Below are 26,428 nucleotides of genomic sequence, written 5' to 3' on the forward strand. Positions count from 1 at the left end.
AGTCTGGAACTGCGTGACTGCTACGGTCGCAAGTTTGAATCCTGCCTCGGGCATGGATGTGTGTGATGTTCTTAGGTTAGTTAGGTTTAAGTAGTTCTAAGTTCTAGGGAACTGATGACCACAGATGTTAAGTCCCATAGTGCTCAGAGCCATTTGAACCATTTTTTTAATCACCAAGGTTACATCAATTTTAAATATACCATCACTCAATAATGAGGAGCTCACCAAGCTTCCTTACATATAGCTGCAGATCCTTCATCAAGAGATAGGAAACTAAGATGGAAATCCCAAGCCCTGTTATCATGCCATGTCTGACAACTATGACATACCAGACTCATCACCAAATTCAAACTAAAGACAACATTAGTTAACCATTAACAAATATAGATAAGCACACAATTGCACCTGCTTAAATCAAACACACACCATATGCCCAGGCAAACGGTTAATGCCAGGTGATGCTCCGGCAAGCTCTTCATCTCAACATGCACCGGGTGGCGAGAAAAGCCAAACACCACACCTCGTGCCAGAACCCGAAACCTTTACACTGTCTCTGGCCACAGCAGCCCAGTAATACCATGCACAATGAGCATGAACACCAAGTGACAGCCTCCTGACTGTGTTGTAACCGCAACTGACACACACACAGTGAGACCTGCTGCCTCCACGCTGCAGACTTAAACAGCTGAACCTGCTCTGAACAACTGACTCATGACTGGCCAAAGCAAAATCGATGGCAAAAATGACACTACAAGAAAGAGGTACTGGCACCAGCTGCGCGACATAGCAGTAGGCACTCCTTTGCACACACAAATGCAGCTTTCATTTACAGTGCGCATACCAGTTTATGCTTGCTTTGCATATTAGGGTCTGCAAGAGTGTTTCTCAATGGTGTTTGGGCCTGTGCAGCATGTGGGAGATATCATCTACAAAAATTAAGGAGTCCCGGGAATCATCAAAGGTCATGTATGTGCGAGGAGGTGACAGCTGCTAAATTGGCTGAGTGCATACTGGTGTGGGCTTAGTTCCCTCTACGTTGAATGTGTGTCCTCGAAACATGACATTGCTTTCTATGTAACTGTCACTTGTCTTCATGTAACATTGCTCCTGCATCACAGAAATCGATGAGAATACGTTTGAGGTGAACTTTATGGCTCTGATTGTCATCAGAATAAGTTAGTATGTCATCTAAATAAACATAGCAAAAGTCCACTTTAAACAGTACTCCATTGATGAACCATTGTAAGGTCTGCATAGCGTTTTTTGGGTTGTACAGCAGCACCAGAAACTCAAATAAGCTGAATGGCCTGATGATGGCCATTTTAGTAACATTGGCTGGATGCATATGGATGTGGTAGTGTGCTATTTACAATCAGTAACAGAAAAAAAACAGTTGTCCCCATGAATGCATGTGTACAGGGTAACTACCGTAAGTCATGCGTGAACTAAGTGTGCTGTAGTTTCCACACTGTCATACAGAACTGTCTTTCTGAGCTACTAATTTAATGCGAGACATCTGCGCACTGTCTGATGGGCGTACAATGCTTGTGTGCAACATGTCATTCACTACCATCTTAGCTGCCTGTAGGAGGGTCATAGCAACTTGCTCTGTACCAAACAGGGGGTCCTCTGATTGTGTTTCTGTTGTGCATCATGCCATTTTTAATGATGCACTGATATCATAGAACACGCTGTGCATCACTGGTCGCTGTGTTCTTTGCGGCCACTGTGACCTGTGTTTGTTGTCACTGTAGCAAGTCAGGCCACATCACTTCCTCAACATGTCGCAGAGGGGTATGGCTGACCATCAGAAGTGGGGCCAAATCATTCATGGTCACAATTGCATGTGTTTATTGTCGTATCAAGTGAGGCTGTGTGGCTACATTGGCATGATGCAGTAGGGGATGGCTGGTGGTCGGAGGTGTGGTTGCATCATTCACAGCCACCAGGCATGTGTTTGTTGTCATTGGAGAAGGCTGGGCTGCACAGCATCCTTGGCATGTTTCAGAAGGGCAAGCAGCCATCCAAAGATGAATTGTAAACTGTACGGCAAAGTTTGGAGATGCATCACACCTGAATTTTGATAGGAAGGCTACTCTTCATTTCACAACTTACCACAACTCAAAGCCACAGCCACCACACAGTTGGCAAAGAAAGCATTTGTTTGGCCTGGTACAGAGGAAGACTGCAAAGAGGCATCTTTACATTCAGCTACATTTGGCATGTTTGTTTTACCGAACCAGTGTTTTGAACATATACAGACTGACATTGTTCGACCACGTCCACTGTGTGAAGGATGTATACTGGTTTTCAGCAGTAAACAATTGTTCATTTGGCCTGGAGCCCTTCTAAAGGAAGAAGCCAAAGCTGAAAGTGTAGCCAAAGCTTTCCTTCTGCTCACAAAGGTAGAAAATCACACACCTTGCAGAAGCCTCTCCAAAGCTCTTGGAACATCTCACTTTCAGAACACTTACTCCTTAATGGTATTTGCTCCCAACAATAAAAATTAGCTTCACATCAATTATGATTTTAAAAACTGCAATACAAGATAGAAAAATACTCTACATGCCAACTTGGCCTTCTTGTCTGTATTTCACAGGGGCAGTCTGTATTCTATTAGGAAGATATTCAACTACCTCCAATCTACAAAGTAACAAACTGAAAAGCCAATGGTCATTTTAAAATAATATCTGATTGTCCAGATTTGAGGGGAAACAATTCATGTTAGTTGTACATAAAGTAACTATGCTCAATCAACGAAACTAATCAATTTTTGAAAATAAAATCTAACTGCATAGATAAAACATCTACTCACCAAGCACCAGCAGAAGAAAACACATGCCATATAAAGGTACTAAAATTTGCAAGCTTTTGGAGCTAGTAGTTCCTTCTTCCGGCAGAAGGGTTGGGAAAAGGGGTGAAGGAGAAGGACTGGTGAAATTTAGAAAATGGGGAGAGTTTACAAAAGTCATGTAGAACCCCAGGTCAGGGGAGACTTGCGTGATGTGATGAAAAGGAAAGACAGAATGTTGGGGACTGCACCAGAGCAGATTTGAAAACCTGAGAGCTTAAATAGGGGAGATAGGGTAATGTGCAAGACAGAGATCACTGACAAAATATCATGTACAAGTTAATAAGAGTGGAAAATTATGTGCATTGTATGTAGTAGAAGTGAGGGGCAGGGAAAAATACACACACCAGAAGATAAAAGATGTAGAAAACTAAAAGGGAGTGAAGAAAGGCATAGTTACTGACAATAAATGCTGCGATCGAGAAGTGAACATTGAGGCCATGTGGGTGACAAGAATGAAGGACTTATTGTAATGTCAGTTCCCACTTGCAGAGTACTGAGAAATTGGTATCCAGGGAAAGACTGCAAATGGCACATGTGATGAAACAGGCACCATGGTTACGACTGTCGTGTTGTGCAACATGCTCTGCAACAGATATTCTATGTTGACAGTATATGCCTTATACCCTTTCATCCTAGCTGATAATCTGGTGATTGTTACGCCCCTGTGAAAGGCTGAACAATGTTTACATAACAGCTGGTACACAATGTGTCATTCCACAGGTGGCTCTCCCTTTGATAGCACGTTTTGCCACTTAGAGGACTAGTATAGGTGGTGGTAGGAGGGAGGGCCACTGGGGCAGGCACCAAAGGGTAGAGAATGGGTGCAGAAAAAGCATACAGTCTGAAAAAGATACCATGTTGATTGGAGAATGACAAAAAACTATTCTAGGTTTGGTGGGCAAAATGTCGGACAGAATGGATCTCGTTTCACGATATGATTCTAGGAAGTCATGGCCTTGTCAAAGTTGCAAATCTTGCAAATTTCAATACCTTTATATGGTAAGTGTTTTCTCCTGCTGCCACTTTGTGTCTCTTCTAATGGCACATACTGGGTGTGCGTGAATGCCTCTACTATTCAGTAAGTAGTAGTAGCAGCAGCAGCAGCAGCAGCAGCAGCAGCAGCAGCAGTAGTAGTGGTAGTAGTAGTAGCAACAGCAGTGTTAGTCGTAGGTGAAGGGGTGCTCATGCTTGCACGTATGTTTGTACAAATCCTTAGCGGTGTTTATTTAACTAGCAATTGTAGATAAATAAGAACTACTTAACACAACTCAGAAACCAGTAGCTTTTCTGATAATATTACTATGTTAAACACAGTTATGATGAGCTCAAATAGCTTATAGTTGTTTAACAACAGTTAATTATTAATGCAGTTTATATCTATTGGTTCACGCTATTAATGTGTATGTTGAGTTATCCTTCATCCCTAAAGGTTTTTCTTTATAATGTGAGCCACATAACAATGAATAAATGGGTGATTGCAGGTTTCTTAGTGTTGTTCATCACCTTCTTGTTTAAGATTTTGTGTAAAGAATTCATTCATGTTGTTCCACGCACCTTCTTGTTTAGGACTGAATGGTTACCAGTTTCATATCGTTAGGTTAGGATGTGGTGGTAGCAAAAAACATTTAACTAAGCAAGGACATAATTTAAATTGTTATTTTCACTATTACATTTTATTGTTTATGTATTGTGAAGTGTATTTACACCTTGAACTTTCAGCAGTGAGACCCGGTAGGGTCACCCACGCCAGACAGGTTCTAACATTTCTCGGACGACAAGACAGTGTGGTATTGGGTTGCAAGGCACACACATCTCTCACTTCAGTTAACTTGGACATTGTGTGTAGCTGATCCTCTTCTCTGGGTAATCAGCTAGGTCGATCTCCCACAAGCTTCTTCTCCGAAGACTATAGGTGGTTAATGGAATTTATTAAAATACTTCTCTATCCTTGAAATAATTTTGGTACTCGTATAATACTCTTCAGTTCCATCACTTTATATTTTCAACTTTCACAGATAATAACTTCTGCAAGCTAACTTATTCCTTACACATTAGACTCATTTACACATATTTGAATAGCATATCTGTGTCTTGTTTCATTCATAGCCAAGACATGAAATAATTTAAAAGTGTCTAGTCTCAAGCGAGTCCAATACATAAATGTGCATAGCAATCCATATTCAAATGTTCATTGGTCTTTTTTACAATCACCATGGACACTAACACATCAAAGAATACGACATAATTATTCCTTGAATTCTCCTAACGTCATGGCGCTGGCGGCAAACACTTGTCATAATCAGTGACTCACCCCTCTTAGTTTTCTAATAACCAACTTCTCATCTGCACATAGAAATAGGCGGATCAGTAGAAACATTCTCACTCTCACACACTCGTACCTAAAACCGGGGCGTTCGAGATGGTTGAAGGGCGAGTGTTTCTAGAATTTACACCAAAATTGTTGAAGCACTATAAGGTTAGTTGGTGAGATTCCAGACAAATAGTAGGCCCCACAGGGGGTTCCTGTCTTGGTAGTATGTGGATGGCAACCACATGTGCTCTTAGCTGAGTATGACATTACTTCCACTTACTTGTGTCAGACTCCTTCTGTTTTCTTTCCTATCAGCCTCCCTTCACCAACTTTTACTCTTTCGACCCCTATGGTATTAGGTTTCAAGGCCTGAGGGTGTCTTTCATTTCTCTTTTCTATTCTCCAACAATCAAAGGTTGGCAAAGGACCCTGGAGTCTGCTCAGACTGCCGATACTTGTTTGCAGAAACAAAACTCTGGGAAATGTCCTCTGAAATTTGAGAAATCAATCAGACCTAAGGACTTCAATGTAGCTCTGCCAACAAACCCTACTCCCACATCCTAGAAGGCATGAGTCGTGAGACCCCTATACAATGTGTGACACACAGTGGATACAGGCTACAAAGCCAGTGGGAGAGGATAAAAGGCGAACTTATTTCTAGTGCCTTTATATAACTGGAATATATCGGCTAAGGGAGATAACCCCAAAAGAAAATCCCTGTCCTCCTGCAAGGCTGGTAACCAACTCTGAGAAAACACAGACTACTCCCAGTACCCAAACGAGCCTCGGAAACAGGATGGTCTCAAAGGTAAATGACAAGGCTATGAAAAAGGACAAATGAAAATGGACACATCAAAGTAGCAACCTGGAATGTGAGGGGAATTTCCCAAAAGGAGGTAGAATTATTAAATATACTAAGCGACACGAATATCGATGCTGTAGCACTCACAGAAACTAAAAAGAAATTAAGAGGAAATAAATATGTATGGGATTACATTATATTCTACAGTGGTGTTGGAACAACGTAAAAGAGCAAGCAAGGATGTAGCACTACTCCTGCATAAAAAAATGGGGAAAAGACATTCGAGATTGTACATACGTAAGTGAAAGAATACCTACAGTCGGTCTGAAACTGATAAGGGGTAACACCACATTTATAAGTGTATATGCACCTGAAGAAGGGAAAAAAGATGAGTCTGAAAGCTTCTATGAAGAACTACAGAAGACTGAGTAAATACAGTGCTACTGATCAGATTATTATGATGGGTGATTTCAATGCCAGAATAAGGAAATATCCCAGTAACAAACATCATAGGTGTGTTTGGAGAACCAATATGTAATGAAAATAGAAAATTACTATGAGATTTTGCCACTTACAACAATTTAAAGCTCACAAATTCACTTTTTAAGAAACAGAATATACACAAGTATACTTGGGCCAGCAGAGGTCTTAGATCAATAACTGACTACATCTTAGTAAATGATAAGCTAGCGGGCCAAGTAGGGGATACAAGAGTTTATAGAGGACAAGATATAGGATCAGATCATTTCTTACCTATCTCCAGAATAGATCTTTTTACAAAATGGAAGAAAATAACTAAACATGTAACAAACCAACAAGATCAAAACATTTATAAGGTATACTTGCTTGAAGAGGACAGTATCAGACAACTGTACCAAAGGCGTTTAAATGAAGAACTAGCAAACTTACAAAATAAAGACAATATAGAAGAAGAATGGCAAACTCTGAAGAATACTGTATGCAGAGCAGCAGGAGAAGCTCTTGGTAAAAAGAAAAGGATATGTAAAAGAAAAGGCATAAAAATTTGGAATGAGGATATAATGAAATCTGTCAAAGAAAAACAGGATGCATATATAAAACACTTAAGCAACCCCACTATTGAGAACAAACAATACTATAAGGAGAAAAGAAATAACGCTAAATGGGTAGTAAGGAAAGCACATCAAGATCACTGGGATAGGTTTATTTCTAATATTGAACATGATATCCATGGAAGACAACAAATTGCATATAAGGTTTTAGAAACCTTAAACAAAACAGAAAGAGAGAAGATACAAATAAATAGTATTGAAGAAGAACAGTGGATAAATCATTACAGCGAATTGTGGTATGATCATACAGCACAAAAAACTGAAATTGAACAACTAGGCGAGAAAAGATTAGACGAAATACAGTCTGACAAATTAACATCTGCACTAACATCACTTAAGAACAGAAAAGCAACAGGAAAAGACAGCATTAATGCTGAATTATTAAAATATGGAGGAATGATGCTACACCAACGACTGCTAAATCTCTTCAATTAATGTTGGAAGAAGAAGAGGATTCCCAAACACTGGAAAACAGCTAGACTGATATCAATTTTTTAAAAAAGAGATAAAAGCCTTTGCAGCATTTACAGAGGAATAAGTTTACTGGACTCAGCACACAAGATGTATGCTAAGATTTTGAATACTAGACTTAAAAACATAGCAGAAGCAGTACTGAATGAGGAACAAATGGGTTTTAGGAAAGGACACTCCACAATAGATGCAGTTTTTATTCTACAGCAAATAATAGAAAAGTGGAGAGAGTATAATAAAGAAACACACATTGCTTTTATTCACTTTAAAAAAGCTTTTGAAAATGTTAATAGACAGAAACTTTGGAAATAATGACACATTGTGGATATCCAAAGCATCTAATAAATGCGATAAAAAGTTTATATCAAGACACAAATATCACTCTAGATCTCAATGGTAAAACAACTGAGGTACCAACTAACAAAGGGGTACGACAAGGCTGCTGCATCTCTCCAACTTTGTTCAACATCTACGTTAATGAAATAATACATTATGGAAATCAGAAAGGCATCTACCTAGATAGGAACATTCTTTTATATAATTTACTATATGCTGATGATGCAGTGATCCTAGCGGATAAGGAAGATGACATTCAGAAAGGAATCTACTAGCTAAAACAAATAAGTGCAAAATTTAACATGGAAATTTCTAAAGAAAAAACTAAGACAATGGCCTTCACGGGGAAAGAACCAATCAGAACCAAAATAGTGATAGATCAGATCAGAAGATTTTAGAGCAAGTAAACCATTTCAGTTACCTCGGATGTGAAATGAAAAATGGCTACATCAGAGATGTTGAAATTATGCTTAGTAAATTCAGTCGGGTATATGGAACAATCAACAGGAACCTAAAAAACAATCAACAGGAAAGACACGCAAATTAAATTTTACAAAACTGTTGCAATTCCCACACTGCTCTATCGAAGTGAGATATGGGTGATTACCAAGAAGCAAGAAAGCTGAATTCAGGCAAGCAATTATTATTATTTTAATTGAATTGATGTAAACACCTAGCAAAATGACTACACATTGTGCTGGCTGGTTATACTGTGCCAGTGACTGCCACACACAAGGTGACAGGCGTTTCATTACCAGGCTAAAGCCCCAGGTGTGAGGCTCTGCTGTGGGTGCTGGTGGGCACACGGTGTCAGGTATCAGGTTCTGCTGTGGCCTATGGCTGCCTCTGACAGTCAACGTGTTAAATGTACTTCGTAGCTCTGAAAAAGAATTCATCTGGAGGGTAGCAAAGTTCTCAGTCTTGTATACATGTCTTTCTACAATAGAACTTCTACTCTTTGGAGAGTTGTTTCCTATACTTCTTAAATTATTTATTTTGAGCTACCGTTCTTTATCACAGAGTATGTGTAAACTCTTACATATACAACCAGACAGACTCCCAAATGCACCCATTCATGGCAACAGTGACACTAATTGTTGACTGGATGGGGATAAAATTTATGGGAGTAAGGATGGTGTGGGGAGGTGATGGCAACAGTTGGCTTTTAGTGGCAGCACAAAAATGAGGACTGAAAAAAAAGTGACATTAACAAAACTGAGGACAGGGGAGGGGGGGGGGGGGGGGGGAGGAAGGGTTGTTGTATTTGTATGAAGGGATTTGGATATCTGTGTGGTTGTGTATGGGAGAATGCATACTAAAACTAGAAAAGGAGAAATAGCTTGACAGATAGTGACTTTTTGTGCTGTTAAGTGTGTAAGTTTCCAACATCAATCAACTATAGAGGCGTCATTGTTCTTCCTTGTGTTTAATTATTCACACACCTCAGTTATTCATAATTCAAAATCTAAATCAAAGCAGTTTTGGCCTGCTCCTGCACCAGGGTGCATACGTGGACAAGGAAAAAAAATTCCTGGATTTCCCAGTTAAAAATACACTTTCTCTCGGGTGAAAATACACTTTTTCTGTGTTAAGTGACAGTATACTCTTCCTTGACACGGTAAAACTCATCGAATCCTTTGAATGTTTATGGTTTTATATACCGACGTAGAATTTCCTGGCACTTTAGAAAACAAAACTCGGGGGGGAAAACATGTTTTGAAAGACCTGTAATGAGCAGCAACATGTACGCTGCATATTTTCGTATTACGAAGGCATAAATTTGAATTGCACCAAACAACGCATGTCACTTTCCGAAGCATTGAAATTGAGATTGTGATGTGCTTTTGTAAGCCAGTCATAGCTCATTCACGTGATCTCGCCAGCTGATGACAGCATAGGACACGTGATGCAGTCAGCCAATAGCAACATCACTCTTAAGTAGCGCGAATACGCAAATAGGAAAAGTTAATGGCTTAAATTAATATGCATAGCATTCACATATAATATTGGTCTCGAAGATTAATAAGTTGGAAGAGAAGCTAAGCTTCCACTTATAATGTTGATCTTTTTTGCGCGCGTTACACTTTAAGATACATCACACAAATGTGCCAGTAAATTTTTAATAATGACGCAAATGTCTGATCTTCTGGGCTCGAAATTCTTCTAAATGGTTGCCCTCAAAGAGTTGATTTTTAAATGAGAGTCTGACACTTTGTGATTTAAGAAACTCATCGTACATTCTCGCACATAGTTCATCTTGCGTAAAAGGAAATCTACTTTGAATGTAACGCTTTTCAAACCACCATTCGCAATATTTTCCCGCGACCTGTTAGAAATAGGTTTGTTTCAGCAGTTGCAAGAAAGCGCCAGATAACAGGCTCACCGCGCTTGCGCAGCTACGATGACGCTGGAAGCCCACGTGTTCATACGTGTAAAACATTAAAAGATCTTACATATGCTATAAAAGAAACAAGACATGAGACGATACTTCAAGAGCATCGGGATTTCGCGAACCATACTAAAATGCATAATTCGGCTTAAAATGCACAACCATATGTAAATTTTCTTGGAGTACCAGTACTCATGTTTGGTTCTTTATTATGGCATAATGCCATACGTGCACTTGAAATGCAGCGAACAGTTGAAACTAGTCAATAGAGTGAAATTAAACACTTCGTTTCATATAAATTGATAAGGATTAATAAAAGCCAAATCTCTTTAGCAAACCGGCAAAAATAACTTCATTGTTCTATAAGGTGATTAATGGTTTACTGTCAGAAAGGTGGGAAAAAAAATCAAACTATTAACATATTTTAGCCTGCCGTAATTATGCGAATGTATTTTAATTCATTTGATAGCTCCTGGCCACAAAAATCCGTTTTGTTATCATTTAACATGAGAGCAATGAACGAAGAGGAAACAACAAAATCACTGAACGTAATCACAGCTCACGTGGAGACGACCCACCTCCTCACAACTACTCTGACTGCTCTGTACAGCCGGCCGTAGTGGCCGAGCAGTTCTAGGCGCTACAGTCTGGAACCGCGCGACCGCTGCAGTCGCAGGTTCGACTCCTGCCTCGGGCATCAATGTGTGTGATGTCCTTAGGTTAGTTAGGTTTAAGTAGTTCTAAGTAGTGGCGCCCAGCCACACTTCTGTAAACAGAAGCGGGAGGGGGTACTACTCATACGCGACTCAACTGCGCGTGCGCAAGATCCCACGCGCAACTGCTCAAACGAATCTAATTTAAACAGTTGTCACGTCACGCTCATCGGAGGCAATTTGTTGTTATAAAGAATTGCATAGTGTTCCTAAACCCTTTGACACACTTTGCTGTTGGCAGACGTTTGTATGAGCACCGTTTTGTTGTTGTATACGGCGCATTTCCTTTGCAACTTAAGTTTTATTTTCGTTTTTTTCCTCTCATTCATGTTTTGTTGCTGAAGTATCATTCTGCAGTAGCGGGATATAATATGCTTTGTTAGAGTATTGGTTCTTACCAGTCAAAATCACAAAAATTTAACTGAAAACTAAAACAATGGAAAATTCCCAGAATTCTAAACAATTCCTGAGTTTTTCCCGGATCTCCCGGGTCGTATACACCCTGTGAGCCCATTCTCTCCATAACTGATGTTCATTATTCTAGTTAACAAGATTAAACTTTTTATAAGTTACCATTTTCATAACAAAATTTGGTGTACAAATCTTACAAAATGACTTTATGCATTTGTTATACTTTAGTATCAATCAATGCACATGAAAACCTTTTAGATATTTTAAAGTTCTATTAGTGTGCATGTAAAAAGGCAGATAGTGAAGTGATTCGCAGTGAAAAGGGATTGAGTACCCTGTGATACTTCACTCAATAGTATTATCTTGCTACTTCTGCCTTAAGCATGCAAATCAGGGTGCATGGAGGTCATTTGGTGTTAATTACCATGTCGGTACAGGTACGACAAAGATATTCAGCCTTTGTAGCATTCATATGGGACAGCACATAGCAAACATGATAAGTATTATGTAAGAAGTGATAGCAATTGTTTTCTTAGCTTTTATACTTATCTACAGAAAGCAGAAACATTGGCCCATTGTGTTGCTTACCAGGAACACCACAAAGTACGCTCCACTCGGAACACGTACATACCTGCTATCGTATTTGCACTCCACTAAAATTATCAGAATTTAACTGTGAGCAGTATAATACTGTAACAGAGTTGAATGAACTGAATAAAATAATAATCAGCTAAGTAACAATATTTACATAAAGCTGTGCCAGATGTCTGTAACAGAGAGAACAGGTACATCATCTGTCAAAAGCCAGTTTAGACAACATTTTACATTCTTTGGGATTAAGATTTCTTTTTGTTCAGACACCCAATTCATGTTAAGAGGATGAAAGAAAGAGATAAATGCAAACAGTTAGAAATGAAACAACTTCGTCTCACATATTCTTTATTACTTTAACAAACACTTCATGACAGCCAGGTAGTATTTTTTCTCATTTCTGAATAAAATATAATTCTGTGTTTTCTGCTTGGTTGCAGCAGGAATGTATCAGTTACTAATCTTTTGACAAAAACAAGAAATTAAGTAATTCCTGTAACCAAGAACAGCATACTGGAAAACATACAAAATATTTTTTGGAAAACATCAACTTCACTCTCCCTAAGCTGCAGCCCTTCTGAAACGTAGAACCAAAAGATGTTCACCTCTGATTTTTCTTTGCATCAGAATATTCATTGAAAATCCCACACTGTTCATAATTTTTTCAATTTCAGAAGGACAGTTATCAGAAATAACCAGAAGATAGAAGACACCTGTCTCTGATAACAGTAATGGCACTTGTGAGAAAATACGATCCATCACCTGTGAAAAAATAAATAAATAACAGTTTAAATAGAATATTACAAAAGTACAGAGTAAATCTATGAAAAACAATGTGACAATTGTAGCCATGTAAACATTTACTGTGATTTTTAGCATATCTGCATCTGCAACAGTTTAATTAAATAACTGATGCCCTGATCCAAAGAGATTCCATTTTCAAGAAAGGATCCAGTATAAGGTTTCTTAAAGTGTTTTACATTCCCTGTAATGCTCTTTAGCACCATATAATTACAGAATGGTAACAGTTTTCTAAGTGATCAATTCCTTTCTTTTGATTTAACAGAATTTTTTTGACACAGTCCAGCACTGCATGTTGAGTGAAATGTCAGTAGGGTTGCAGCCTCAAACTCTCTTAGCTTGTCTGAAGTTGGTGTTAGTCAGTTATCCCTGAGAGCGATTGGCTATGTTGAGTATGGCCCATTTAGGTTCTTTGAGTAGCTAGGAAATGAACAGTGTGAATAAGTAGACAGACATGTGCCATGCCCAGCATTATGTAGTTGGAAGAAAGCACAGACACACACATCTTCAAGAAGGGTAGAAAAAGTGATGCACAAAACTACTGTCAAATATCACTGACACCGATCTGTTTGAGCTCAAATGTAATGAGGTATCTCAAATAGAATAATATCCATTCCAGTCAGGATGGGTTTTGAAAACATCAATCATGCGAGATGCACCTCATGCTTTTCTGACTTGACATGGTGAAAGTCTTGTATCAAGCAGTCCGATAGATGAAGTATAAAGCCATTTGACTCACTATCAGTATCACACGTACACTTATTGGAAGTACAATCACATGGGGTATCAACTGAAATTTGTGACTGGATTGAGGATATTTTTCTTGTTCGGGTGGATGCAGCACGGATGACGATTTATCGACAGATGTACTTTCAGGCATGCCCCAGGGAAGGGTGTTGGGATAACTACTGTTCATGTTGTATATTAATGACCTTGCAGACAATATTAACATTAACCCCAGATTTTCACAAATGATGTGGCTACCTATAATAAAGTACTGTCTGAAAAGAGCTGCACAAATCTTCAGTCAGATTTTAAAATGGTGCAAAGATTTGCTACTCATTTTAAATGTTCAGAAATGTAATGTGTAACTCACGAAATGTAAAACATGTCATTTTACTACAATATTAATAAGTCAGAACTGCACATGGCCACTCACAAGTACCTAGTGTGACAAGCTTGTTGTGGTATAAAATAGGACACAAAGGCTCAATGACAGTTAAAGCACATATCAAACTTCAATTCATAGGTAGGCTAACAGAAAAAAGCAACCAGTTTCCAAAGCAGATTGCTTACAAAACACTTGGGAACTCATCTTTGGATATTGCTTGTGTGTAGGACCGATGTAGGTTTACAGGCTTTCTGAACATGTCGGGTCAGTATTCTTGTTTCTTAGAAAATATCAGACTTCTTGGTAACATAGCTGCATTTCATCATCTAGCAAATTTCAATGAAGCATAACTGGACTGAATTATGAGCTTATCAGAACTAGACATGTTCATCATTAGGGAGTGTTCATGGTCCGTATTTGTGCAAAAATGTCCAATCTGCAGACTTAAATTAGATATTTTTGAATTATATGATACACACTCTTGGCAACATATTTTTCACGAGGGTCACTACCAATGGTGCAGCTGTTTGTAGAAGCACTACATTCGTACCTGACGTATATGCTATCTCAATTTGAGATACTGTAGTTTATCCAGCACTGTCTCAATATTTTCGTGTTCTAAAACTAAAGCTTGTTAGTTAATCATCTGAAGCTGGATTTGTTGTATGTTGCCTTGTTTAGAAATGTTCATTCATTGACAATATTGGTGAAGTATTGTAGCAGTACATGATTGCATCCTACTAATTAGAAGTATGCCATCATCTTTGATAAATAGTAGTTTATTTAATACTAGTGCAGATTTTCAATGTATTATTTTCTGCTCATGCTGACAGTGGAGCATGTTTACAACTCCACTGTGTAAAATTTAAACAATTTATTGATTCTAAAATTATCATTTTTTTAAGACAGTTCCATTTTGAGTTAACAGGGAATATTAAATGTATATAAACAAGGGCACCACAAACAGTTAAAGGTTTGCTTCGTCCATGGGAGAGAGTCGTGGAGATGCTGAAGAAATTGAACTGGCAGACAGCTGAAGATGGACACAAACTATACCAAGGAAGCTTGCTTACAAGATTTCAAGATCCAGCTTTAAGTGATGAATCTAGGACTACACTGTAACTTCATATCTATCACTCCTAAGAACTGCAAAGACAAATTTACACTAATTACAGCATGCACTGAGCCATATGAGCAATCATTCTTGCTGCACTGCTTATTTTAATGGAATGAGTAAAAAGCCCTATTAACTTGTGCAATGGGTACCACAAACTTCACAGTAATTTGTAGAGTACAGATATAGATAAAATTGAATTGCAGAAGACATCACCAGGATTACGTATTAACTATTGTTTCATATCTCACCACCAATTTGCTATTGTTGTGGGTTGCTCTTTATGACATAGCGATTCTTTAAAATTAGATCAGTGAAAATTGTGATACCCCTAGAACAGTAAGAAGGGGTCATTTTGAGCCCTAATAAAATATGCCTTAAAAGTACACAATATTTGAACTCTTTCGTAGACATTGGGAATTATACTTCCCAGCTTAAAAGTACCAAAAAAACTTCTATGGAGTGCAGATTTCCATGGATCATGACATGCTGCCATCTGTAGGAGTCCCTCATGAACTTATTACCACCCACCGTTTTCCGTTTCTCGCCAATAGTTCTGATTGTTGTGTTATGGTGACTGTCCGTGGTGCTGTTTTGTCAGAAAAGTCAGGGTTTTTTTTTCATTATTTTTTTGTTAAAGGTAAGTTTTAACAATACATTCATTATAGAAACATCTTAATATATTTCTTTGACGTTCATAACTGATTACTGTGTAGTTGTGATGCTATTCCAAAAAGTTATGACAGTATCTTTTGGTGTGTAGCATGCTTCCCACTGACTTTTTCCATGACCCTGTCAGTCAGATCTTTTCCTTGGAATAACTGTAACCTAATGACTTCACGGGCTAAATTCAAGAGCAAATTCACACTGAAAAGTAAGTTTTCAGTGAGTATTACTTACTGACATGTGTTTACAAAAATACAGCATATTGCTGTACTGATTTATTTCAAATTCTGATGATATACTTCGATATTGTAGTTACTTATATCTGAACATAGCACTACCTTTACAGATGTCTGAAAAACTAGATTTCAGTAACCTAAAGCATGTGGAAGACATTCTGAATATTCTGTTTTCTTTGCCAGAGCATGACAGCGATTCTGAAACAGAATGTGACTTTGGAGCCCGTGGCCATATTAACAGCTTGGATGAATCGTTTCATGCCACATCAGTACAGTCGCACATACCATGTGATTAATTGCATGAGGAATGTGTAGATGACCTGGCTGAAGGAGGAGGGACTCAAGATGACTCAGATCAACATAGTGTTGAAGACTGGGGTGATGACTGTTCACCTCTTATCAGTGAAGGGGACAGGTGTCACTCAGTAAAAAGTGCTGCTTCAAAACATGTTTTCAGTAACGTGATAAGAACTATGCTATTTTTCAAAACTTTTTAATAATGATATTTTCAGCATAATCATAAATGAATTAAAGTAGGTATGCTCCTCAAAATAGAGCTTTGTAACAGGGGAATGATGGTAAAACAAAAGGATGGAGTCCTACAAACATTAGGGAGATGCAGGCATTTATTGGATGCCTTATTATTATTATTATTATTATTATTATTGGCATTCATTCATGAACTTCCAGCATTGTCAAATTTTTGGAGTTCAGATCCAATCCTAAGAGCTGATGCTGTAGCAGAAGTAATGAGCAGTAAGACATTTAAAAAAATGTTGAGAACATCCACTGCAACAACGAGGATCAGAAATTTCGAAGCCACCCGGATCATTACAAGCTTTACAAACTGCGACCTCTTTCAACAAAACTTTTAGAGAATTTCAAAGCAAATTACAACCACTCCTCTTTCCTGTCTGTTGACAAGAGCACGACTGCTTTCAAAGGAAGCTCCAGTATGAAGCTGAGGAAACCTGTCAAGAGGGGATATAAAGTGTGGTCTTTATGTGACGCAGAGACAGGATACATACTGAATTTCGATATCTATAGTGGAAAATCAAAAGAAAACAATGATGGTTACTCACTAGGGGGTAAGAGTAGTCCTAAAACTAACACAATGTGTGCATCAGAGAGCTGCACATGTGGCGTTTGACAACTTTTTTACATCACCATGGCTGATGTCCATCTTACTGAAGAAAGGTGTTTACTCCTGTGGAACTGCCAAACTGAATCACAAAGGTGTCCCTACCAAAGTAGGTTATCAAGTGGAGACTTTCAGTTTCAAATATAAGGTACCATCTCAGCTGCGAAGTGAATGGACAACTGTGCTGTCACATTGCTGTCTACATTTCATGGTCCATGAGAGACAACAAAAGTCACTTGCAAGAATAAATATGAGACACAGTCACATGTACTCTACCAATTAGTTGTGGCCGATTATAACAAAATCATGGGTAGGGTTGACAGATTTGAGGAACAGAGAAAGATACGTTCTAGGTAGACATTCTGTCAATTGGTGGCATTGAATTCTTTATTTCTTGACTGATCTCACTATAGTGAACAGCTTTTTGTTGTGGAAGATTCAAAAGTGCTCTACGCCAAACCAGGACCAGATAACATTTTGTCCGAAATTAGTGTGACAGCTCATTGCTGGATATTCTAATATGAAACATAGGGGCAAAATACCTTCATCCACAGCTAGTAATGTCCCACTGTGTATGATTAATGTTTTTGCTAGTTTCTTGGGAAATAATTTGTTTTTACTCAGTAGTGTGTTATTTACAACTCTTCCTAATATTTTATGAGAACACATCAATAAATAATTTAAAAAATTGATATTGTCATCATATTTCTTCATGATGAAAAGTGCCAGTGGGAAAAATACTTCCCATTTGCTGGTATTAGTCAACTGTAGATTGTAAACTAAAACATGTCACAAAATTGTAATTACCTATTAATTGTAATATTTCAAATCCAACATGATTCAGTTCCCCTCCCTATCTATTTTGCCCATGAAATGGTTAGTGAGACTCATTTTTCCATTCTTCAGTATGTCGTGCACATACTTCTGCCACACACTTTGTAGTGGTCTCCAGAGTGTGAATGTAGTTTAAGATCTGGAATTTGTGGATTACTGCTTTGGATTCAAAATATCAAAATTTATAAACAGAAATGTTACCTATTTCTAAAGTTCCTAATATTTCTTAATTTATTTCACATTTGTCTTAAATACCAAAGTCTAACTTTGAACAGATTATTGGTACAGTACTCTTTATATACAGGGTGAGTCACCTAACGTTACCACTGGGTATATTTCGTAAACCACACCAAATACTGACAAACCGATTCCACAGACCGAACATGAGGAGAGGGGCTAGTGTAATTGTTTAATACAAACCATACAAAATGGACAGAAGTATGTTTTTTAACACAAACCTAGGTTTATTTAAATGGAACCACACTAGTTTTGTTAGCACATCTGAACATATAAACAAATACATAATCAGTGCCATTTGTTGCAATGTAAAATGTTAATTACATCCGGAGATATTGTAACCTAAAGTTGACGCTTGAAACCTCCGACGTTCAGTTGCGTGTTTTAACAAACACGGGCCACGGTCGGCGAGCAGCATCTGCAGAGACATGTTTACGATGACGACCGTGTTTATGAGTGCGGCTGTAGTGCACTGTTGTCGTTTGGTCTAGCTGTCGCAGTGTCCGCATGTAGCGCTTGCTGCTATTGTTATTCTGCATTCGTCTCCGCACGCAGACCAACTGTAGTACACCGTGTTACCAGACGTCTGTGATAGTGTAGTGTTGTAGGAACTGTGACCATGGTGTATTCGAACTCTGAAAAGGCGGAGATAATACTCATCCATGACGAGTGTCGACGAAATGCAGCTGAAGCCTGCAGGGTGTATGCAGAACGGTACCCGGACAGAGAGCATCCAATGTGCCGCACATTGCAAAACATCTACCGCCAACTGTATGCAACAGGTATGGTCATAGCACGCAAACGGGTCCATAACAGGCCCGTCACAGGAGAAGCAGGTGCAGTTGGTGTGTTAGCTGCTGTTGCCATGAACCCACACGAGTACACAGGATATTGCGAGAGCCGGAGAGTCAAAGTAGTATCATGCGCATACTGCATCGTCACCGCTTTCACCCGTTGCACGTGTCACTACATCAGCAATTACATGGTGATGACTTTAATCATCGAGTGCAATTCTGTCAATAGGCATTAACATAAATGCGTTGCATTTCTACCTGTTTACCGATGAAGCGGGTTTCACACACCACAGGGCAGTGAATCTATGGAACATGCATTACTGGCCCGTGGACAGTCCTCGCTGGCTCAGACAGGTAGAGCGACAGCGACCGTGGACTGTAAATGTATGGTGCGAAATCAATGGCGACCACCTCATTGGTCCTCACTTCATTGCAGGGGCCCAAACAGCTGCAACATACATCACGTTTCTACAGAATGATCTGCCAACACTGCTCGAAAATGTCACACTGGAAACGCGTCGACGTATATGGTATCAGCATAATGGTGCACCTGCACATTCCGCAATTAACACTAGGCTGACCCTTGACAGGATGTTCGACGGGCATTTCATAGGACGTGGAGGACGCATAAATTGGTCAGCCCGTTCTCCTCATCTTACACCTATGGACTTCTTTCTGTGGGGTACGTTAAAGGAGGATGTGTACCGTGATGTGCCTACAACCCCAGAGGATATGAAACAACGTACTGTGGCAGCCTGCGGCGACATTACAACAGATGTACTGCGGCGTGCACGACATTCATTACGCCAGAGATTGCAATTGTGTGTAGCAAATGATGGCCACCACATTGAACATCTATTGGCCTGACATGTCGGGACACACTCTATTCCACTCCGTAATTGAAAACGGAAACCACGTGTGTACGTGTACCTCACCCCTCATGGGAATGTACACGTGTGTCAGTGAAAAAGACCAATAAAAAGGTGTTAGCATGTGGACATAATGTGCTGTTCCAGTCTCTTCTGTACCTAAGGTCCATCACCGTTCCCTTTGGATCCCTACGTAATTCGGTGCTCTCCGATACACATGATCGAACAGCGGAGGAGTGGTACTCAAGCGTCAACTTTAGGTTACAATATCTCCGGATGTAGTTAACATTTTACAATGCAACAAACGGCACTGATTACGTATTTGTTTATATGTTCAGATGTGGTAACAAAATTAACGGGGTTCCATTAAAAAAAATGTAGGTTTGTGTTAAAAAAACATACTTCCGTGCATTTTTTTATGGTTTGTATTAACCAATTACACTAGCCCCTCTCCTCACGTTCGGTCTGTGGAATCGATTCGTCAGTATTTGATGTGGTTTACGAAATATATCCAGCGGCGTGTGTGTGTATATATATATATATATATATATATATATATATATATATATATATATATATATATATATATATATATATATATATATATTCGATCGACAGCTTTTTCACATTTCTCACAGATGTCTCTGGTCTTATTACCTTTGCGTATTCCACTATGACACTTCTTTTGCTTTTTGATTTGTCCGGTAAAGCATACAAAGTAAAATGATACAAAATATATTTTTTTATTTTATTCTTTCTATGATAATGAAATATATTTGTACAAATTGAAGATAAAAATGTTTACATTCTGACAAATAAGTAAAAGCAATGATAACCTAAATCATTAAAACAATTTATGATAATTATATCAATACATAAGGAGAAGCTACTATCAGTTGTCAAAACACTAGAAAGATTTCCTGTTTACTTTTCAATTTTGCTTGTTCCTTCTGATTTACTCTGAACAACAATTAATTATTTGCAACTGTGAGTACAATCAATGTTGCACCTTACAGATTTCTCACATATGTTTTTATATTATATAATTTCTGTTATAGAAAAAGGTGTTTCAGGATGGGTGCCATACATTGTTCAAAAGCTATCAGATCGATCATATATTGTGTCTTGCTGTTTTAAGCATTTCACTTCAAACAGGTCCAGCATCTTTTAAAATGAAGTCTGAATCAGTGTTACTACCACTACTTAAGGTGGAAACTAAATTAATACTTTTCAAGGTCAATTCGTTTATCGAAGAATGGTATGCGCAGCAATACCCACAACCTGATAAACTCATCAATCAGACAAACGGTGGCTATTTTATTTTTCAGGGAAGGAAGTCAGTAATTAAAGGAGTAATTAAATATTTGATATGTGGATTTAAATTTAGTATGTCATATCATCACTTTTGTGATGTGTTGTTAAGACAGCAATCCTTCATTTGCGCATTGTGTACTGTTGTTTTTCTACGATTGGTCTCGCCATCAATTTTAAAAAGACACAAGACATCCAGTGCTGCACATCTATATTACACCAATGATAAATGTAACACATCATGAGGAAATAATAAATAGGGTTGAAACTTCAAAATTCTTAAGCTTCCATACTGATCAGGATTTAAACAAGAAAAAGCACATTGTGGAACTTCTAAAAAAACTTTGCACTTAGAATCATTGTAAATCTTGGGGAGAGAAAAAATCAGTAAGTTGACATATTTTGCATACTTTCATTAAATAATGTCATATGGAATAATGTTCTGTAGTAACTCGTCTTTACAAAAGAAAGTCTTTGTTGCTCAAAAACATACTGTAACAATAATATGTAGTGCTCACCCATGATATCTTGAAGACATCTGTTTAAGGAGTTTAACATTCTGACCGCTACTTCACGGCATATTTACTCCCTCATGAAGTTTGTTGTAAATGAGCCACTACAGTTCAAAAGGAACAACGATGTACATAATTGCAATAACAGAAGGAAGAATGACACTCATTACTACACATTAAGATTGTATTTAGTACAAGAAAAATTTTAAAACAACTTGAAAAAGTTTCTCCTTGACAACTCCTTCTGTACCACAGAAGATTTTCTGTTATTGTAATTTCTAAAATTTGGTGGGTAGGAACTACTAACTCACATCTGCGTTTTTTTTAAGTACCCTATGAATGTTCAGCATGTAGTCATAACAAATTAATTTGTAATGTGAATGTAAAATGACTTGTTCCATATCATTACAATTTATAATGCACAATGATTCATAGAATATCTAACTAAATAATTACTGTTGAGCAGATTCATTTATCTTTAACCTTGTCATCTGCTCTTTGCTGCCAGACAAAGGATACATTAAACCACGTACACAGTCACTTCTTCAATTTCTTGTTGTTGTCCTGCTCTTTGTTCTTTACTGCCCATGAATTCATCTACAAGCTCAAGAATGTATGCTTGCCTTTTCAGATTAGTTTTCGTCATTTGGTTGTGGATGATACATATGATACATACATTTAGTGCCCCTTGTCTATGTTATTGTATCTCCTGCAAGCAACCACAGTTGAGGGTGTATGAATCATTTGATCAATGAAACCACATCAAATTCCATGGTATTATAGAAGGAAACAGTTTCTTGTTTCTTTCTTTCTTTCATTGCGCCCTGACACTTCATGATGTAGAGTTATGATAATAGCATTATTATTATTCTTCTGCAAACAAAGGAAAATCTGGAACGGAATAATGACAATACGATAAAAAGGATAGATTGCTACTCACAATATAGTGGAGACGTTGAGTCACACAGGCACACAAAAAAGACCTCCTTCCAAATTAGGAATTAGGAGGGGGGGGGGGGGGGGGAGAACCAACAACAAAGACACACACACACACACACACACACACACACACACACACACACACACACACGAATGTGCATCTCTCTCACACACACATGACCACACTCTCTGGCTGATGAGCCTCTGCAGCTGCATTTGCATGTGTGAGTGTGTACTGTCTAGTTGGGAAGAAGGCCATTTGGCCAAAAGCTTGCTTGTTTGACAGTCTTTTCATTATGCCTATCTGTGACTCAACATCTTACTCTTCTTCCCTTGGCATACTGCCAGGGTGCATTATGCTTTATCAGTGTTTCCCAAGATGGATGAATAATTCGGAACAGTTGTTTATCGAGCAACTGGGGATTGCAAATCTTGTTCATTGTTCCACTAATGACACTTTCATGTTTTGAAGATTCTTTGCAAGATGAAAGGATATGAAAAAGTTGTCTGTTGTTACATCCCTTCCCTGGTTTAGAAATAGCCCCACAAGGCAAAGAATGACTACTCTCCCAATGGATAGTTGTATGCTTGGCCTTCCTCCTTACTGACTTATAGGAATGCACTGCAAATGTACTTTGATGCCTGCAGCTAACTAAAATTTAAGTTATTATTAGGTCAGTTTGGATTAAAGTGGGTAAACCTGCACTTATCTGTAACTGCTCATCAATTGCAATATTTTCACCAGAATTGTAACATAAGCTTGTTCCACTTTTCAGAAATAGATTGAACTTATTTGCAGGAATGCATTGAGCTCACAATGGCTTCTTTTCGAAGAAAACGAATCTGACAAGTTGGCGGAATCCCTGTCTTTTAGGCTCCCAAAAATACAACTAAAGGTCATCTAAGGAAACATCTGTGGCACAAAGAACACCTCTGAAGCACATGACAGCAATCATTGCCTTCAATTCCTGCAACAACACAGTCCAATCTGTGGTTTTCATTTCTTTCTGAGCATTTGATTATGTGTAGTATGTTTTCTAAGATACACAGCATAGAATATCTTAACGAAGTCGGAAAGCATCGGTGATGGAACTGTCCACTCAGTAGCACACATATGGAGTGGGCTATCTTTTCTTCAGGACATTCAAAGCAGCACCTCTTCCTGGCAATGGCTTGTTATTTTCCATTCCATTTCATCTTTAGCAGCCAACTCCACTGTTGTGTGGCAGTTGACTCCCGAGACTATTGTGGAGAGAATCGAGATAGAGCAATCTCTGCTGACAATAGCTCCCCCTCAACCAAACTATTTTTGTCATAAAGCTGTATCTGACAGAAAATCATTGTCTGAATCTGATCAGTCACTCTCTGATTCAACATCTGTGTTTTCAAGAATACTCAACATATCTCACTTACAAGGGAACGACACCTGCTTATCACTGATTTCATCCAAATTTGGCCAGAAATGAAAATGACAACAGTGGGAGCTCCAGATGGCTGAAAGTTTGGAAAAGAAATAGCAGATTTGGCATGAGTCAGGTAAGGCATGACTCGAGGTAATGACTGGCACAGCAGAAAGTGAGTGTAACAGTAACCCGATAGTCACAGGATTGAGCCCCTATGCTTTTTCTTTTTGATTTTCAATTTTTGTGTTACTTATAATGCAAGTAAACTGAGGTAATGCTCGATATCATATATTTACGTGACTGAACTTTACGTGTGGGGGAACAAGTTTCCTTTATTAATTGACTCATGGGGAGGACAAAGTATGCGATGAGATTTTTCAACATGAAGAGCAACTGTCATCATGCAGTCTTACAGTGAGTCTGGAAACGATCATATTAGCAGTTTATGTCACTAAGACCAATACTTTGACAAGTCAGCAATCTCTGACTAGAGTACCAAATAAGAAAATCGGAGCGGAGTGTAAACAACTGCAACAGTCTTTTCTAATGGAGGGAGCACATAGCTAACCTGGTGACAGTAAATTAAAGTGGACTCCATTTCAGAACAAAGGGGTCAACTTGTCCAGTAGTGAGAATGAGAATGTATTTCTGCACAGATGCAAAGTTACTTTGCACAAGCTAATCTGAATGTATCCACTAATTTAGTCACCCGCTCCTACTGGCCCTTAATGTAAGCTAACACCATACATATCGTCTCTCTCCTAAGAGTTGTCAGACGTATTTTCCATGGTGTTTTGCAGATTTTTCAATTTCATTTTTCGAATGTGTAGCTGGTGTCAGTCCAAACAAATACTGATGATCATATGTTTCACACAACAACCAGTGTCAATGGAATGCACTAGTTTGTTTCCCATTTCAAACAAAATGATTTTTAATTTGAAATTTTATGTGCTCATTTGACATTCATTTTACTGATACATATTACAAGGTATACGAAGACACAAGGAATAATTGGTACTCCAACAGCAACTTAGCAGCATGCTTCTGTATGGTGGTAGCATTCAGTGACCGACAGGGCAGTGCTGTCACTGCTGGAGAACTCATTATTCCTCGTATATTTCTGTCCTGTTGATACATGTTAGTAAAATGAAAATCGTGCTAGACTACTTTGAATTGCTCTGTCAAATGGGCATGTAAAATCCTGCTTTTAAAAATCATTTTTTTTGTAATGGGGAACAAACTGACACTCACAATCAATGCTGGGCATTGCATGAAAGATGCAATGAGCAGTATTTGATTGGGCTGACTCCAGTTACACATTGCAAAACCAAAATTGCAAGTACTTCCAAAACATCACACAAAATGTGCCTGATGACTTATGAGGGACACCGTGTATTACATACATAAATTTGTTAGCATCTGTATAGTCTTACAAATGATATGTCACAATCTTTAATTTTATGATGCAGGTAATGTGGAGATATAAATTTGATTCGCTGGGGAAGGGGGGGGGGGGGCATGCCTGCCGCTCACCGTGCGGCCGCTCACCGTGCGCCCCCCCCCCCCCCCCGCCCCCAACTCATGAGTGTGTTTTGTTGAATAAATATCAATAAATATAAATCTGCAACAGGATTACATTCACTGGAAACATGAAAACATAAATCCAAGCCACTACAGTAAATTGTGCCATATACTAACTGAGAAAATGAATTATTTACATAAATCAATTGACACATTCCACATCAACTAAATAAAAGATGTTATTTTAGTATTGCATTATATTTTAACTATGGCTGCAACTAGTTAAGTAGATTTTCTTTTCTTGTTGGCTATTCTCACTGTTGTGACTGAGCTGTAGAAAAAAAAAATGATATCATCAGTATAGACAAGGGCTTCAAATGTCTCAAAAACTCTTATTGTGACTGAATCTAAAAATCTGCCTCACAACTTTTATGTATTTACAGAAAAGGGAACAAAGTTTGCATAATAAAATAGATACTAACCTCCCTCCCTTTCAATCCGCCAGCCCAAGAGCGTGTTATGTCATCACTTCTGCCACATGAGCTTATCTCTTCTGAAGGAGTTACAACATATGGAGGATTAAATATCAATATGTCCACTACTCCCCGAAGTACTACAGCACTGGCCAAATCAGTATTTATTGTATCAACATTTGCGCTGTTATAGAGACTTGTTTTCTGTGTTGCTTTACAAGCCACAAAACTGATATCTGTAGCCATGCAGTGACAGCTGTTACCAAGAAACATAGATATAGCTGTAATTATAGCCCCAGAACCACTTCCAACTTCCAAGCACACTGAGGGTTTGAGTGTACTGATTAACTGTAGATCATCTTCCAAGGCATCAATAAGCAAAAATGTATCCTCAGCTGGTTCATAAACAGCATCAAAATCACAACTTGACATATGTGAAAGTGATGGTGTGATAATTTTGAATTCATACTTGCTCATTTTAGGGCAGCAAGCAGAAA

The 26,428-nt window shown here is 38.4% G+C and overlaps 1 protein-coding gene across 3 annotated transcripts; it reads right to left on the reverse strand.

Moving 5' to 3' along the window:
• Positions 1 to 12,304: 12,304 nt before the first annotated feature.
• Positions 12,305 to 26,419, reverse strand: LOC124619296 (methyltransferase N6AMT1). 3 transcript variants are annotated; one of them, XR_006980067.1, is made up of 3 exons: positions 25,941 to 26,419; positions 17,846 to 18,011; positions 12,595 to 12,731 (listed from the first exon to the last, which is right to left on the reverse strand). XR_006980067.1 is itself a non-coding variant. In XM_047145578.1 (2 exons), the coding sequence occupies exons 1-2, from the start codon at positions 26,406 to 26,408 to the stop codon at positions 12,531 to 12,533; spliced, it is 669 nt and encodes a 222-aa protein (XP_047001534.1). In that variant the 5' UTR covers positions 26,409 to 26,419; the 3' UTR covers positions 12,305 to 12,530. The 3 variants fall into 3 exon arrangements, 2 of the variants coding, with proteins under 2 accessions (XP_047001534.1, XP_047001535.1); XM_047145578.1 differs by lacking the exon at positions 17,846 to 18,011 and having other exon boundaries at positions 12,305 to 12,731; XM_047145579.1 differs by lacking the exons at positions 12,595 to 12,731; positions 17,846 to 18,011 and adding an exon at positions 25,610 to 25,789.
• Positions 26,420 to 26,428: the final 9 nt, after the last annotated feature.

Source organism: Schistocerca americana, chromosome 6 (genome assembly GCF_021461395.2).
Source record: "Schistocerca americana isolate TAMUIC-IGC-003095 chromosome 6, iqSchAmer2.1, whole genome shotgun sequence".
Classification (NCBI taxonomy): domain Eukaryota; kingdom Metazoa; phylum Arthropoda; class Insecta; order Orthoptera; family Acrididae; genus Schistocerca; species Schistocerca americana.

Excerpts from the sequence above, each read along its gene's own strand:
- LOC124619296 (XM_047145578.1), bottom strand. The coding sequence starts at position 26,408 with ATGAGCAAGTATGAATTCAAAATTATCACACCATCACTTTCACATATG. Across the intron at positions 12,732-25,940 it reads GCGGATTGAAAGGGAGGGAG|GTGATGGATCGTATTTTCTC; the intron begins GTTAGTATCTAT and ends ATTTTTTCACAG.